At 39.5% G+C, this 17383-nt stretch overlaps 1 protein-coding gene and 1 long non-coding RNA gene across 7 annotated transcripts in view; one reads left to right on the forward strand and one right to left on the reverse strand.

Annotated features, from left to right (window-relative positions):
- The window catches only part of ppfibp2a (PPFIA binding protein 2a), a 24306-nt gene extending 16964 nt beyond the window's left edge, over positions 1–7342 (reverse strand). For 2 of the 6 annotated variants that reach the window (XM_035525630.1, XM_035525629.1), the window contains exons 1-3: positions 6939–7335; positions 4116–4264; positions 1539–1732 (exon numbers count right to left, since the gene is read on the reverse strand). In XM_035525630.1, the coding sequence (XP_035381523.1) occupies positions 1539–1732; positions 4116–4179 (258 nt within the window). In that variant the 5' untranslated portion in view covers positions 4180–4264; positions 6939–7335. Of the gene's footprint in view, positions 1–334; positions 612–1538; positions 1733–4115; positions 4265–6938 lie in introns of those variants that run through there. The other 4 variants (XM_026999527.2, XM_035525631.1, XM_035525634.1 and 1 more) reach the window with 4 other exon arrangements.
- Positions 6157–17261, forward strand: LOC113570853. Its single transcript, XR_003409928.2, has 4 exons — positions 6157–6310; positions 14546–14728; positions 15920–16064; positions 16559–17261. It is a non-coding gene; the product is annotated as an uncharacterized LOC113570853 (long non-coding RNA).
- The last annotated feature ends 122 nt before the right edge of the window (positions 17262–17383 follow it).

Here is a 17383-nt window from a genome sequence, read left to right on the forward strand (position 1 = left end):
AAGTGACCTGTTAAGCTGTCCACTCTGGTCCGAGAAGTCCTGTTAAGCTCCTCCTCCTTAAGAATCATTGGATGTTTTCCTACTACCAACTCTTCTACTTATGTACAAAAAAAAAAAACTCTAGTGATTGTTTAAGTGACCTTATAGTGACTTCTACTCTACAAGGCCAAGTGAAACATACAGTTCCTCTCCAAAGAAATACCAAACGATGTAGCATCTTACAACTTCCAATGGTGTACACAACCAATATAATCAATGCAGTACAATTTCTCATCAAAAAAATCAATAAAAATTTAAAAGGAAATACAAAAATAACCATCATAGTCAGGCTTACCTTTTTAAGCCACACAAAATGTTTGTAAAAATCAATGTCACACTCCATGATTCAAGGCCATGTTCCTGCTAACTTCGTTTCTCAGTTACCAGAACAATGACTACCTCAGTGCTGGAATCAAATGCAGAACTAAACACAGCAACATGCAGAGCTCAAAGCTACTTCCTCTGTGTCTCCTGTTTCTAAGCACGTAGCTCGCTCTCTCCAGATGAAGTTTGCTTCAGGTTCCTGAGCATCTGGTTTGGAGCACTGAGAGAGCTCCAGTCTCTAATATAAGGCTGCAGGCTGCCGACTGCAGTCTCACCAGCTGCCCTCTTTCGTCCTCCCTCCCTTTCCTCTTTTCCACATTCTCCTCCTCCTCCTCCTCCTCCTCTTCTTTCTCTCCCTTGCTCTTTTCCCCTCTTCTGTGCTAATTCTATTCCACTGTTTTCTATTTCTTTTTCTCATGCCCCACAGCATACAAGCGCTGATTTACCCTCACAGGCTGCCTCTGTGTCTGTCCTCGCTCAGCTCTCATTAGCGTGTACTCTGGAGGCACATCTGAATGGCGTACTCCCTTTGTGCACACATGTTGCACTGCAGGCGGGAGAGAGAATAAGGGTGGCGAGGGTAGTCGAGGAGTAAGGGAGGTGAAAGTACAGTGAATGGAAAGGAAGAGAGAACAGGAGAGAAACTACTAGGAAGCAGAGGGGTGAGAGATGAATACTGAGGCGAGGGGGGGCAAATGGTATAGGGGAACAACAAGGAAAATGGTTGATGGAAATTTTTGAAAGGAGTGGGGGTAGGAGGCTGAGACCTCCACCCCAACCCAGTACCTTCAGCCTCTGTTTCTCATTATTGGTGGACTGCATTACCCAGAAACCCTCCGCAAAACCCATTTCCTTTCCCAGTCCTCCCAGAGTGGCCCCAGGGTGCAGACTATCACACTTGGGAATTGTCTGATGGTGTAGGTATACATAGCATAAGCTAAATGACTTTGCTTTGCTTAAAAATTAATATTCTTCCATACTTACTCTCTTGGTAACTTTTTCTAACCTTTGCCACATTATGTTTTTTTGGGGTTTTTTTTTTTTAACATTTTTAGACACCTAAATTCATCTTTAAAGCCTTCATGGTAAGAAGCACATAGTACCAAAAAAAACCACAAAAAATCCTGTTAGTCCTACACTACACTTCAGACAGAGCAGTCCCACCCACTACTCACCAGGCCTTTGTCCAGCCACAGCAGAAGTGTGTGTGTTGTGGTGGTGGGCAGTTGCCTCCTCAGGACATTCCTGTGCCCCACGCCCACCTCAGCATCCAGACTGCCCCTCAGCTCCTCGGCCAGACGCCGTTCCACAGACGGGACTGGGACCAGGGCACGGGCCGCCTCACTTTCCGGCCCTGCAGCCTTGGAAACTGTAGTGGAGATAGGCAGATGTGGGCAGGCCTTGTCTTGGTGCCAGAGTTTGAGTTTTCAACCCATTTATGTTTTGGGTGATGTGCACACAACTTGTGTATGTTCTGTGCTGTAGTGCACACATGCTTATGTTTAGAACTTTAATAGCACAGCTTTTCAGGTGTCATCAAAGACAAGCTGCAACTTTTACAACAGCCAGGAACATGTTTCTCTCATTAGTCAAACTTCCTTTGCGGTTAATGGTTTTAGGGGAACTAACAGGATGAGGCCACACACATTGCTTTTAGTGCTTCTGTGTGTTCTGTTTTTACCTTTAGTCCTCAATTAAAAATAGTTTAGGTTACCAATACTTATAGCGCTCTTAAAAGTACTAACCCAATACATGTGATTAGTATATGTAAAATATATAGTATAGTACACGTAATAGTATGGCAATATGTTTATGAACTAGAACGTGACTTATGGTTAGTTTCTGTGAACATGAACAGTTAACATCTATATCCACCAGATGGCAGACTCTCAATTTCTGAAAAGAGCTCAACACGACTGGAGAACTCCCACTTTAACTGGGCAATTTTTAGAACATTTCAAATTTTCAAATTTTCGAACTGTTAAATTCTGATCCTCTCCGATTTAAACATACACTCCCTGGGATGGCCCTAAAGTCACCTTCCATATTAAAAAGGAAGGTATGTTTTTGGATCAAGGGCTATTTTTTTCCCCCAACATGAAAACCTTACAGTTAATCAAATCAGAAAAAAAATACTTGACTATGTTTTTTGAAACTTCTTGCTGAGGCTGGATTGAGTTTCCCGTTATAGATGACTGCAGGTAAAATGGCAAAACCACTTTTAGAGATGTCAGAGGCATGGCACAGTTATCTCGCTTCCCACAAACCACCTCTTCCCACAGGCCACCTCTTCCCACAAACCACCTCTTCCCACAAACCACCTCTTCCCACAGGCCACCTCTTCCCACAAACCACCTCTTCCCACAAACCACCTCTTCCCACAGGCCACCTCTTCCCACAAACCACCTCTTCCCACAAACCACCTCTTCCCACAGGCCACCTCTTCCCACAAACCACCTCTTCCCACAAACCACCTCTTCCCACAAACCACCTCTTCCCACAGGCCACCTCTTCCCACAAACCACCTCTTCCCACAAACCACCTCTTCCCACAAACCACCTCTTCCCACAGGCCACCTCTTCCCACAAACCACCTCTTCCCACAAACCACCTCTTCCCACAAACCACCTCTTCCCTCAAAACACCTCTTCCCACAAACCACCTCTTCCCACAAACCACCTCTTCCCACAGGCCACCTCTTCCCACAAACCACCTCTTCCCACAAACCACCTCTTCCCACAAACCACCTCTTCCCACAGGCCACCTCTTCCCACTGCACCCTGAATATATAATGACTCGGTATGTGTAAGTAATACCACACTACTGAAAAACTGTTCACACTACCATGACCTGAATGTCACTGAGATATGACAAATGTTTTTTTTTTTCTTAGCAGTATCATGACCTCCAAATTCAGTGCATTTTTACCTCAGTGTGAATGCATTGTATGTAACTTCAGCGCAACGTGGACTTTCATCCTTTAGCCTCGGGGTGTTTATCTGATTCTCAAATTTAACAAGCTCTGAAACGCAACACTGGTAAAGTCTATAAAATCAATCCACACTCTTTCTTGAAGGGGATTAACTCAAACTCAGTTTAAGTTCCTTTTTATGCACCTCCGAGACCCTCAAAAGTATGTCTGTTGGACCTATTAAGGAGTCTTCCATGAGTGTTATTCTGACTTTCCCATTAGTGCTGGATGCTTCTTGGTGAATCACTGTCTGTAATTGCCTTCTTAGTGTTCTGCTTTAACCATGCACCATCAAAGACTATTGGAGATGCTGCTGTGCTATTCTCTCTCGTGGTAAGTAGAGCTGGCGTAAAAGAGTAGAAACTTGTTTTTACTCCTTAGGGGCCAGAGGGAACACACTAGCAGAAAAAAGATCATGATGTGTAGAGGCAGAAAATAGGAAAAAGATAAAGTTTTGTAGACATTTACAAAGTGGTATGGGGTTCTATATGTAGCCATTTACAGCTGTCAAGTTTTATCACGATATTTCATGATGATCTCTGATTTACTGCTACTCCTACCCTGATGAGCTCATGTCATGGCCTTGAAGCAGTTTTAAACAAACTGTCAAATAACATGTTACATACAAACCACTATGTATAAACAAATGATTTGTGGTACACTTAGGTCATTCTGTATTCACACATCAATTTAAAAAACAAAACAAAACAAAAAAAACCCAAAAAAACCCAACAACATCAGAGAGATGAATGCAATACTTGTAATTGAAGTGTAAATCTTACCGGCAATAATGTCATCCACTTGCTCTAAGGCTGCCTCCAGCACGTGACTGGCATCTGATGCCATGGTGAGAAACTACCTCTTCAAATTTGGAGCTTCAGGAGGCAATAGTAGACATTAGGAAATATCCATGCAGCCATCAAAGTATGCACTGCAAAGCCAAGATCAGCGGGGGAAACAATAATTTAGATCCAGTCTGATTTTCTAGATCCACCCAAAGGAAAAACAACAGCAGATGCTGGGGACTGTGTTGCATATATTCACAGTGGAAATTTCTTTGGTTTGAGACTTTCCTCTCATTTGTCAGCAGCCACTCCCGCTGTTGTCCATATTTCTAGCCCACTGCAGTGGAATGGTGGTGTGGTATATTAAAAAATATATCTATTTGCATAATTGATTTATCTGAGCTTAAATTAAGTGCCAAAAATGTGATTAGTACTTGACCAAATACACACAAATGACCACCATAATACCCAGGTTACACAAAGTCCACTATCTCAAAATTATTTTGTCATATTGGAATATAAAGATAAGCACATATTCATTCAGCAGTACCCACAGCTCTCTGCCTCAACTATGCTGTAGTAAACCCTGATAAGCAATTACAGAGTAATATGGCCCTTCTCCTGACACATCATTAAGGACCAAGTTGACAGTGCAAGATACGGGAGCTGATGAAGTGCAAAAAGTGGACCCTAATGACAAGATATTTGAACACATACACATGCAGACACACGCCATATCATACACATACATGCAGGCAGACAGATAGACACACACACACACACACACACACACACACACACACACACAAGCCAGCTAGGCAGCAGTAATCACTCTGGCAACACAGATTACATAGCCCCCTTGGTGACAACATCTGACAGCTATTACTGCAAATAGTGTGTGAAACACCTGACATCATAGCTGTCTAAATAATTAGCATCAAAACACACATACATGCACATGACTCTTTACACACACACACACACACACACACACACACACACACACACACACACACACACACACACACACACACTACCCCTGAAATGCAATACCTTATACCCCTAACACAGGAAGCCAGATGAAAGTAGTAATTACCATAGTCCTATGTAAACAAGGACCTCTTTTGTATATGAAACTATTCATAGTGATTATTAAGGTAAGTTTAATTTTAGTTTTACATAAGAATGCTCTTATAGAGAACACATAAATTAAGATTTAGTTATGCACATATTGTAGGGCCTTTATTGACCTTCTCAGTCCAGGCTGAACTGATAAACTTTTCTCAAACTGAAAAATGAAACAAGAAAAATAACAGATTACATTCAAATGTTAATATACAGGTATGTTTATGCTTGGAAAGTAACTGGCAGCAAGACTGTGCTAATATTTTAGCACAGTCAATAATATTTAAAAGCCAAAATAATCACTCATAATCACCTTGGGAATAGCTTGAGGCTCTGAAGCATGAGCGGGGAGCGGGAGCATAAAGTGAGCAAAGTTCAGGCACGTCATCCTGCAGCTGAGACACAAACCTGCTCACCCGCATTAACTGCAGCCCCCAAACCAGAGCCCGCCTTGAGAGGACCGTGTTACAGGGATCACACTCAACTGGTTTTCACTTTGGTAATGAGAGTAAATTACAATAAAGATTTAAAGTTTATCCTTCCCAACTTTTAGCATCAGCTTCACATTGGCATAAGGAAAGAGAGCAAGAGCATGAAACCTCTCATGTGGAGGGAAACATCTGTTGCTGTTTTTTTCCGCTTTATCAGGCCTCTGATTCACAACATGCTCTAGTGACAGTGGCATTTTCTTCCTTTCTTTTAAAACTTCTCAAGATTTGATCATGAGTTCCAAATGGAGCAGTGATCGGCTAATTAAATAGGCTATTAATAAAATTGTGCAATTTGAGAAATCCAGAGCACTTTCAATAGATGACTCATCTGAGTGGAGTATCATTGTGTCTTCCGGAAAAGAGGCAGATGCACCCCACACTATTAACATAGCACTGCTGGGTACAAATAGATGCACCCATGTGCTCTGGCGCGTGATGCTTTTAATGATAGTACAGCAATTAAACTCAATCTCCTCAGGCAGGCAGCACAGGCCTATCTCACACACACTGGCACCATATGGCAAGACTCCCAGCGACACTGCCTCATAGTCAGAGAGAGAAAGACTGCATCCAAAAGTAAGTCCATGTTCCATTTTGTGTTCATATTATAATTATCTTAATTCCACTGGTTTTCTAGCTATGTGCAGTACTTCAAAAAATATATACCATTTATTTATGAGCGTGCGGAGCAAAGCCTCAGTTGATTCACACACAGCGAATCATGCCTTAAGTATAAATTATTCTCATCAAAAATCATATTAAATTATATATTTTCTATTATATAAATTACATATATTCTATCCTCATTAAATTATTTTTAAGACACCTTAATCAGTGCTTTGCTGTATAACATGGGTTGGTTTTAAGTAGTCTTAAGGGTGAGGTTAGTCTTTGCAATCTTATATAAAGAAATTTGAAACATTTATAACTCCAAATTATTAACGTCCTTTGCACTAATAAGACGCATACGCATCGTAAACTACACTGCTGACAAGTTTAGTTATATCAGTGGGTAGCAGAAGTATGTCAGGTACTACTATCAGAAGTGTCTTATAAAACAACACTATTAAAATACATTAAACAAAGACACACGTGTAGTTGTGAACCGAACTGTACAGTCCCATTCAGTTCATATGCACTCAAAAAACTACTGAAAACACACTCTAAAACAACTGTGAACGGGAAACGAAAGCGACACACTTACCAATAAGCGCATTGTTGGGCTCCACTTCTTTTTCCCGAGATGAACAGGTAAATACAAGGCGACTGATATGATACTACAATGATGTTTCGCTCAGTTCTGCTGTTAGCCCAGCTTGAGCTCTTTAGCGCCCTCCTTAGGTTAGCCTGAGAGTTGTCTTTCTGTCGATGAATAATGAAATCTACATATAAGACAAACCATTTACAGTGGTAAAAACAAAATCTAGGACAAACTAATCTTTCAACAAAGTCCAGAGACTAATGTGATGGAAATTAGACTGCAGCCTCTAAATATTGTTTAAATATAGTAATTCTAAAAAAATTATCGTTTCACAAAGTTACTGTCATAATTTATTAAAATGTACTCGATAGACCTATTTCTGTCGTTGGTTTACCCAGATTACTCAAGGCAACGCCTACTTGTGCTATCCACCCAGTGGCGCAAAGCGACTATACAACTTTTTTTAATTTATTTTTTTATGTTAATATTTTACTGCGAGTTCATCAAATTACCAAAACAAGAAACAAGGACAAAGCATAGAAAACCATATTTTGCATAAATCTGTTTAAATATCTATAGGTTAAAATAGTCCCACAAGTTTGTGTCCTTAATATATTCCTTGTCTGTCTTTTCAGTTCAATTCATTTTTAAAGACATTTGTTGCTCAGTAGTCATTCTGCTTATAGTTATCCAGAGCTTAGATTACAAATGATAAACCACAAAATATCAAGTTTTAGTAAATCCTTTCTTTTAAATTCTCATAAAATATACGTTTCATATTCATTTCTATCCGTAGACCCATATCTTTCACTTTGTGTCTTACTTCTTGAGAATCACAGCAATCTAAAAGGTGCTCTAAAGTTTCTACGTCTTGATAATTTGGAATGGATCACAAGGTTGTGTTGACAAAACAACTCCACCTTACCACAACTCTCACTCAAACTCTTCTAACTGCTATTACCCACAAAGTACCTTTTAATTTATCTATTAATTTTTACCCTGTACTGCTTTTGTTTGCTGCATTGCTGATTTTAGAAGAGTTCAGTGTCACGACAGCACAGACCCCGAAACGAATGCTTTCATTATTTTTATCCTTTCTTCCTAACTGTTTTGTTCAAGGGTTAAATATAGTACTTGGATATCGACAAGACTCTGCACACTGAAAAATGGTCCATTTAAATCCCCCCACGATCAAGTAGTCTTTCGGCAGCCCTATCTCTCGTATGTCCATCTCAGTAGTGTGGAACACATCTATTTATATTTTTATAGTTTGAGCACAAGACATATTCCTAACAGGAAGGTGAGGATTGAATGTTGTTTAATCTACACTAAGAAATAACAGAAACATCCAGCACAAAATTAGAAGATTTAATATGGCAAATATTCATACTTACACTGACAAACAAAAGCTCTGTAAAAAGAATGAAATTTTTATTGTAATTTATTATTTTCCTTATTGTTTTACATGATACAGATTGATCACAGATCAAGGCTAATCATAGAGGGTCAGCACTGTTTAGTACATTGATAATTAGCTGGTGTGCTGTAATACATACAGCAGTGATTATGCACTATAGAATTCTGTCTTTTCTCTTGTTTAAACAAACAGGTATACTTTATTAGTATTACAACTAACTTAATGCTCGGTGGTTGAAAAACTTAGCAGAATCATTCGGCGACACCTAGAATACAGTCTGACAACGTGAAAATTCACATTAAACAATAGCCCTTTGACTTGGGGTTTCTTTCTAAAGTTCTTAATATTTCACCTCAATAAACCATCTCTTGACTGCTTGTTATGCGTATCCCCAATAAAGACGCTGCATCTTCACCAGAAAATTATATTTTTGATGTTCAGTTGGGAAGTTTAACAGCAAGAACCTCACTTACTCTGATAGTGCTCTGTATGTGCTATACAGGCAACTGTTCACATAGTTTATATGGGCTAGGGATAGCCCCAGAAATTTCAGGCATGTAGCTATAACTCCTACTCAGTATATTGTGCATGCAAGTTCTGATGTTAGCCCAAGAGATCTTAGGGACAGATTGAAGTAGTATTCCCTGCATAGCTGTGCTTGATCTAATCTGTACTTCTGTTCTTTAACCACCAGGTGGAGACAGATTTACACATTTGTAAGCAGTGAGCAGTTACCCAAATCTGTAAGCAGGCATACAAGGAAGGTTTATGGGTTCCATCTCTGTAAATAGTCATAATTATGCAATATGACGAGCTCAGCATAGAGTACAACTACGTTTTAACTCATATTTTACATTTTGAAGAAAATCCTTTAATAGGTCCAGTGTTAAAGCATGTGTGAATTGACTGTGAAAAAGTGAACTGTGACATACTTAATACAAGATACCATGCCTCATTACTGTATTAAATGGAACAGAGTGTTTAACATTTGACATTTAGTTGGAATTTAATTTCAGGTTTGTGGTTTTGATTTGAACTTGAATTGTTCTCCTCTGACTCTGGACTTGGATACAGCCACGTAACCCTTATTGATAAGACTCGGTCTATAAATAACAGCCTATCATTGTTATGATCTGTCTTATCATAGTATTGCCGCTGGTTGGGCTTTGGTGTTCACACAGATTTGATGTGTGAAGGTCAAGAATTATTGGTCTGACTTAGTCTCATCTAAAGTGGTCTCAAACACAACACTGCCTTCATTATTTCTTTCCTTTCACTGTGTATGTGTGCCTGTTTGTGTTTGTGAACATAATGGAAGGCTGAGCAAGATAAATGGACAATTAACGATAGAGATCCTAGCATTGCCACAGGGAGCATTCTGACATTCTGACATCTCACTCAGTTCAAACAGCACAACCCTCGTCATCAACTCAGGGTGGCATATAAAATATCAGAGTTCAGAGTATTTACCCTAATTATTTAATATTAAACTGCAAACTATCAGTCCTCTTTATCGCACATTTTATTTCATACCTGGTGGTTTTGCAGTGCACAGAAGTATAGTAATAAAATGAATATTAATGAGACCACCAGAGGCAGAGATAATTCACGTGTCAGATTTTTGTAGAGAAAGCTTTAACTAGAACATAAGACTCCGAATATCTTTACTTGTATTCTAGATCAAACTACACAGACACCCTCTTCATTTACTTATTCTCTTTTTTTCATTACAGCAAGAAGAGATTATTCTTCTGTGGTGACCACTTTTCAGCAGTTTCTGGGGTCTTGGGGGCTAGGGGCTGGGGCCAAGGCCAAAGCTCTCTGTCAGTCTGATGGACCTGACCTTCTCCCCAGTTCTGTTCTCTCGCTAATGTAGTTTTCCCAAAGAGAAGCAGATCAGTCAGGCACTCCACTCAGTAGCCCGCTGGCCACACAAAGGGGCCCCTCTGCTGCTGTGTTGTACATGGATTTTAGCAGGAAATGACATATAGGCTATAAGCAGTATATTTGCAGGCACCTAACATCCACAGCACTGCCAGAAGTGAATTTATGGGCAATACCTGCATGTAGTTATTCATTTCTTCCACTCGTCATCAAACATGTTGTATTTAGAGTAATATGCACGTACGATGTTAGACTATATAACAATAGCAACACAGCAATAACAACAACAACAATAATACTAAAAATTGTAAAAAAAAAAAACAAAACTGTCTGTTCAGCATATATTGAAAGACTATATTTTCTCAACCTTTGTGAAGACATCCTTTTTGTTAGGCTTGTATTTCACCTCAGGTATTACATCACCAACAATCATCAAAGGAGCAGGGAGAGCGACACATGCACAGAGGTCTCCGTGTAGCATGCATAAATAAAGCAGATCCTCATGCAGAAGCCAGAACCGCTGAACTAGCGACAGGGATGCCAGTGGCCAAGCTCCGGGCTCAGTCAGCAGACAGCACAGTAAGCATGGCACAGTAGTAGAAGTAGACTGTGAGCTGCACTGATTCTCCTTTGGAGCATTAAGAAAAGCAAGAGTGAAGGTAACCTTAAGTGTAACATCTGTCATACAAAACAGGATATTTAGCTTCTTGTAACCTAACCCTCCCTTTGATAAGGAGAAAGCGCACTCCTCTATATATCTCGGGACATATGAGAAAGATGAAAGAATGTTTGTATTTGTGTGGTTTACACAAATACAACAATGCAGGCTCAAACAGCTGGACCCAAAACAGAACTATATTAGGATAGTTGGTATTTTTAGAAGCATTCCAAGTTGCAAAATGTCTGCATAGTTTCTCCTGCCAATTATGATTTTTAATGATAAATATAGACATTAATGTTGATTAGATCCATGACTAATAATGATTAGTGCAGTAATTTTACAAGGGTGATGATAATTAGAATCATAACAAGGACAATGTAACAGCACTGACACTTATTATACAGGAAAGAATTAATCATTCCTAAGCTGCTAAAGGTTTGTGTGACACACACATACAAATACACAGTAAGAGAGAATGAGAGAGAGTTAGAGAAAGAGAGTGATCAGTGCATTTCCTCTATTTATCCTAAATGTAGAGTTCACCTGAACTCAAGGGATTTCTTATACTCCTGCAGATTTATGCCTTTCATCTTACTGGGGTAAGATGAATATTTTAGTGTTCATGCATAGCAGCAAAAATTGTATTTATACGCAACATTATCCTCTTATTTCTCTCCTTGAAGTGTGGACTAAATTTTGGCATCCTAGACATTCACATGGGCTTTACTCGCATAATATAATACTTGTCTGACCACACTGGCACATTGTGAAGAAGTGAAATGGGATATTTGCCAATAAGAGTCTGGTTGCTATGACATGGTGTAAAAATATTTAAGAATTGATAGTATTCATGACATCATTGTTAGGAATATTTGTATTTGAATAATAGTAAATATGTCTTAATGTGGTTTTCATTTATGAGGAGATATTGAATGTTTTATGATCTATTCCCTCCTAATTTTACTTAGGATACAAACAACGCTTTGTTGATAATAAAAGGGTTAGAATAATTTACTTTGCATTTACGCTTACTGGTTACTTTACTCTAAAATAAATAGAGCTATCTTGAATGTATATTGTACAGGTGTATATTCATATATGTGTTTATCAGCCACTACTGCATTCCTCCCTGGTGAGTGTCTGACCACAGGACCACTGCTGACAGGATATAATTTGGATGGCTGACCATTTTCAGCTCAGCAGCGGGTGTTGTGTGGCTATGAGTCTGTCAGGCACAGCAGTGTTGCTTGAGGTTTTAAACATCAATGTCACTTCTGGGCTGAAAGTGCTCAGCCACCACAAAATATCCATCCAACATCCTCAGGTCAGAAACTGATCATTGATGAGTAGGAGGAGGATTCACACAAAGTATGCATGGAAAGAAAAGGGCTGCAGTCCCTAACTGTACACCTACAAGGTAGTAAATGAATGCTTCTAATAAAGTGGATAGGGAATACAGTCTGTAACTGGAAAACCTACAAGGTAATTCCGTAATAGAAATTGCTTCAATGAAGTGGGTGATGTTAATCCTTATGTCTTTGTGAAAATCCCAGAAATTATTATTTTTTCTATCATATACATTGAATATAATTAAGAAACAATGCATTACTGCCACAGTTATTAAAGTATGTCGTTTGTGCCAGGGCCTACTGTTTTTGGATAAGTTCACTGTAACCTATTTAAATACCTGAATAACACAGTCAAACTGACATTGCATTATTCTGTGTCCATAACACAACAGTGAAAAATATGAGTCATGTACAGAGGGTAGCGTAAGGGCAGAGAACCAAACATCTTTAGGAATCCACCAAACAAAACTAAACATGATGAATCCACGCTCAAGAACCTGCAATGAGGACCATGGTGAAAGAGGAAAAACATCTTAGTGATTCTAAGACAATAGAAGAACATCAAAGCAAAAAAAGAGTCATGTACAGCACCAGTAAAGACTGTATAAGCTGGGAAAACGTGAGAGGATCATCACTGCCAGGGGCTAGGGCTCTTGCGGAATAGCCCAGAATTTTGGCGGCTGCGTTCAAGTAATTCAGTATCCTGAACATTTCATGGATATAAAAAAAAATAGCTCCCTCATCAAAAGTATGTTTTTATATTCTTGCTTTCTCTTATGAACTAGACTGCTAGTCACTATGGTACCAGCTGGCTGAAACAATATTCCATGTGAAGAAGCACAATCGTGTGTCTTAGATACACTGCAACACAGCCTAAGTTGTGAGAATTGTGTTTGGTGTAAAAAACATGTCAATACTATGAATGAATGAATTAAATTATATAGCGACTTTCTCAGAACCCAAAGATGCTTTACAATCAATATACAGCTTTTACAGCCAGTCAACACATGAGTGAGAAGCGGCAGCCAGTTGCACACAGCGTACTCTTAAGCAGAAACCACAGCCCACTATGCCTTTGGAGAGTGATATTGGGGAGATGATAATATGTTGGTTATGATGTCTTAGGGATATACATCATCTTGTAAATGTTGGTTTCTTAAGTATAAATGCACCTATTTGTGTGTTGTAGACTGGATTAAGAGTATTGGGACAATCTAAATGTAATGTGAAAAATGCAAGTCAAAGGAATGCCTTCAATATGTCTAAGGCTTTATTGGAAAAAAAGGGCTTGTGATATAACTTTCAGACAGGCACCTTTTCTTGCTCATCTACAGCTGTAATGGTTGAGCAGAGGCAGTAGGCTTGCACTAGTTGGCTTTATTAAGTGCATTCAAAGCAGTGTAGTCATAACAAAAGTCCAAGGTCAACAAATAAGCAGACACGAACAAACTAGAAAAATCCATAATTATACCAGCAGAAAAAAAGCAGACAAAGAATTGGACACCGAGGGGCAGCGAAAGCTACGAAAGCTAACAAAGAAGAGAACCAGAGAAACAGAAAAATGCATTAGGAAATGCAGCTGAAATGGCTGAGAAAAATGTGAAATCAACTGCTACACTTCACAAAGGGGAAACCAAAGTGAACAGGAATACCAGGTTAATGAGGTGTGAGGCTCAAAAGGTCATGTGACAAAAGACAGGAACTTGTGTGATGGTTGAGCTGACCAATGGTGAGAAAAAAGGCAGAGAAAGGGCAGAGCAGAGTCTCCTATGGGGTGTTTCTGTCCCAGCTCTTTAGTCCCAGGACTAGAGGTAGATAGCACTACACAGACGAAGATTCAGTTCATGAAGGACTACATAATTGTTTGATGAGATAAAATAGGTGTGTCGGAGTAGGGGAAAACATACTCATAAAGCAGCTCTCTGGTCCTACAGGAGTGTAAGTGTCCAAAGTGTCTTAAAATTACCTAAATTAATTACAGATTAATTTTGCTCAGGAAAAAAATTGATGTTTTTTTCATTTTGACTGAAAATATAAATATATAAATCACTTAATTTCTCCTATCTCCGCCCATCCCAAAATTCCACTCATTCTGTCAGTCCCATCCCAAAATGCATCAAGGGCAGAACTGGAAGCTTCCATTTTACCGTGCTCTGCTGTTGTAGTAGCAGTAAATGCACAAAATCACTTATTGTTGCATTAAAGTAAATTCTTGAATCGCTACCAGTATAGACCACAGTGGAAGATAAAGCAGCAATTGCATTCCCCATGAACTAGTTCTCTGACCTGTGCTCTACAGAATTCTGCCAGTAAGCTTCTTCTGCATCCCCTCCCCCTGCTATGTGTGAAGGGCTGCGGTTCCCCAGCAACCGAAAGGCAGAGAGTGTGCACAGAAGCACATTAAAGATGATAACCATGAAAGGGGGCTTGGGGGGAGGACAGCGGATGTACAGGAAAGCAGTTCTGTAGAACGGAGTTAAAGGTGGGAGTCTCCGGTTTGCAGCTCCACCACTTCTGCATGAGCTCAGCCTGTAGTTAAGGATCTAAGAAGGGCTTTTTCTAAAGGTTGTAGCATGATAACCCATGGTAATAATCTTTGTCACCACACCTGCATGTGTTTCTGGTTATTTGCTATCCTTTCATGAGACATTTTAAATAGGACAAGACATTCAAAGAGATCTAAATCCAAAATTGCCAGAAAATAGAACTTAAGATCACAGAGAACTACAGAATCTGCTTCCAGACACCCTGTTTTCCATATCAACAAAGTCATTCACTGAGATAACAGTGGTGTCAGCCATAGGACAAATAACACATAATATATGCGTAGGATTTCTGTCAAAGTCCTGCCAGATCAAAAGCCCATTTTTATGACAGCCTGTGTTCCGTCTCATCATTATTATTTTTTCTCACTCCAAGTTGTCAATTTCTTATCCTATTGCCTAAAGCAAGCCTCTGGTAGCCCTGCAGATATGACATTTTGTCAGATCAAAAATGGTTGATATTGATTTGCAAGTTTTAATTACAAGTTTTATATTCAGTCCATGTCGTTAGCTGGATGTGTTCAGCAAAGTATGAAACCATGGCATTAAATTAAATAGCATTTCTTATAAACCCTCACCACTAAAAACCAGGCTGCTATGTGACTCACCACATTTGGAGTGTTTTTGCCAGCGATCAAGCGTTGCTTGACATAGCATTAATTCCAGCTTTTAGTCATGTACATGGAAACATACAAACACTCTGTCAAGTGTTGGGTGCCTCTTCACTCTCTGCTCTAACATATCACCCTTCCCTGTCCCTTCCCCTAACGAGTCCCTAACAAGGTCGTAATGAGCTCCTGCCCCTGGCTTCTCACAGCTGCACAGTGAGAGAGTGTGTCATTCTGAAGCAAGAGATGTGGGCCACTCTTGTTTCCTGAGCGATGTGCCAAATGTCATGCCCAGACAAAGGCTGGTAACAAACTCTGAACACTGCTTTAACAGCTTTCTGGGAAATTGCCTTTTTTTTTTTAGCTGGGAGCTGAGCATGACAATATCTGGGAGGAGAGAGGGATGTAAAGGATGCTTGATGGTTTAATATAGCATACGCATGCAGGTGTTAGTTTTAATAACACTCTGACCTGCTCAAACATGCACATGGGGGTGACTAGTTTTACATTTGTTCCCCGCAGTTCCTTTCCAGAATTGAGGTGATGTCTGTGAATGCCAACTTTTCAGGCAGCTATTAGGCTTGGACAAAGCTTGTACTGAAACAGGCTTTTCCAGTCACTGACCTGTGGGCTTATGGCCAACTGGGACCTCCCTGTGCTCAATAAGGTATGGTATGGTTCATTTTTAACTCGACATTAAACAGTAGGCAATCTGTACAATTTGGCTTGTGGTAGGAGTAAATTAACTAAGAACTGGAAATGAATTTAGACCATGCTGTGCATGGGCTGATAGTATTGTACAAAATCATCTTCAGAAAAGATTGAATTCTGTAAAAAGTGGGCATCTACATTTACTCTTATCCAGAGTGACTTACATATTTATCAATATGACAGCAATATGGGCTCCCTGGGAACTGACCCCATGTCCTTGGTGTTGCTAGCACCTTGCTCTACCTGATCTAGTCAGTGAGATACACTGTGTTGCTACAGCAGAATAAAATCTGATACTGCATTTTGTAGTTTATTTATTATGAAAATACATCTAGGGTCCTCTATGCATTGCATTATTTAAGATGTAATAATGTTGGGTTATTGTTCATGTGTTTATTCTATGTGGTGTTCATTCCTGCCCTCATTATCATCCTATATCATTCTCTCCAGCTACTCTGATCTCCTGGAGTCCCACTTTAGCAGTGCTCACAATCAATGCCCAGTGAAACTGAGCCAGTGTGCATGGGCAGAGATATGACGGCTGTGGCCCAGGGAGCTCTCCGCTGGTCGTCTCTGCAAACGAGGCTGTTCCTCTGCACAAGAGGTTCACTAATTCCAGTACTACGCTTTAGTGGTTTTAGAACAGCATAGAATAGCGGTATGCACTTTTGAGTTTTTCTTAGGAAAAGCTCATTTAGGGTAGTTCAGTATATATTCAGGTATAATGCTTTCTCAGCTATCTTTTGCTTCTGAGATTAAAAATGCAGCTAGATGAACTAAATATTTTAATGATTAAATCAGCAATGTGATCATATCATTCACACATAGGTATCAAAAATAAAGGAGTACTTAGTCAACTCTTGTTTTCCAAGGCTTAAATTGTTTTAGCCTAATTCTGGAGGAACCACAATATCTCTCAGATCCCAGCAGAATGCTCACAAGTCAGTAAGTGATCTTGGTTTGCATATGACAGCATGGGGGCATTTATTTTATATGCTTCATTTCACCACTATTTTTAAAATGGCTACTACACTGAACAAGTGAGTAAATGTGGAGATTTGGGTACAGAATCCAAATTCATTTTGCAATGGAAGACCAGGTCACTCCTGTATGTCTAACACTCTTAGAATGATAATTATACTCTGTCTCATTAAGCTGCTTAGGTTTCACAAAGTTCTGATTATTTTGTATCATTACAATGTAAATATTAAAAAGAAAAACAACCAATGGTGATGCTAAAAGGTATATGATATGCCCAGTTTAAAAGTTATAATT

The sequence above is a fragment of the Electrophorus electricus genome, chromosome 4 (assembly GCF_013358815.1).
Source record: "Electrophorus electricus isolate fEleEle1 chromosome 4, fEleEle1.pri, whole genome shotgun sequence".
Taxonomy (NCBI): domain Eukaryota; kingdom Metazoa; phylum Chordata; class Actinopteri; order Gymnotiformes; family Gymnotidae; genus Electrophorus; species Electrophorus electricus.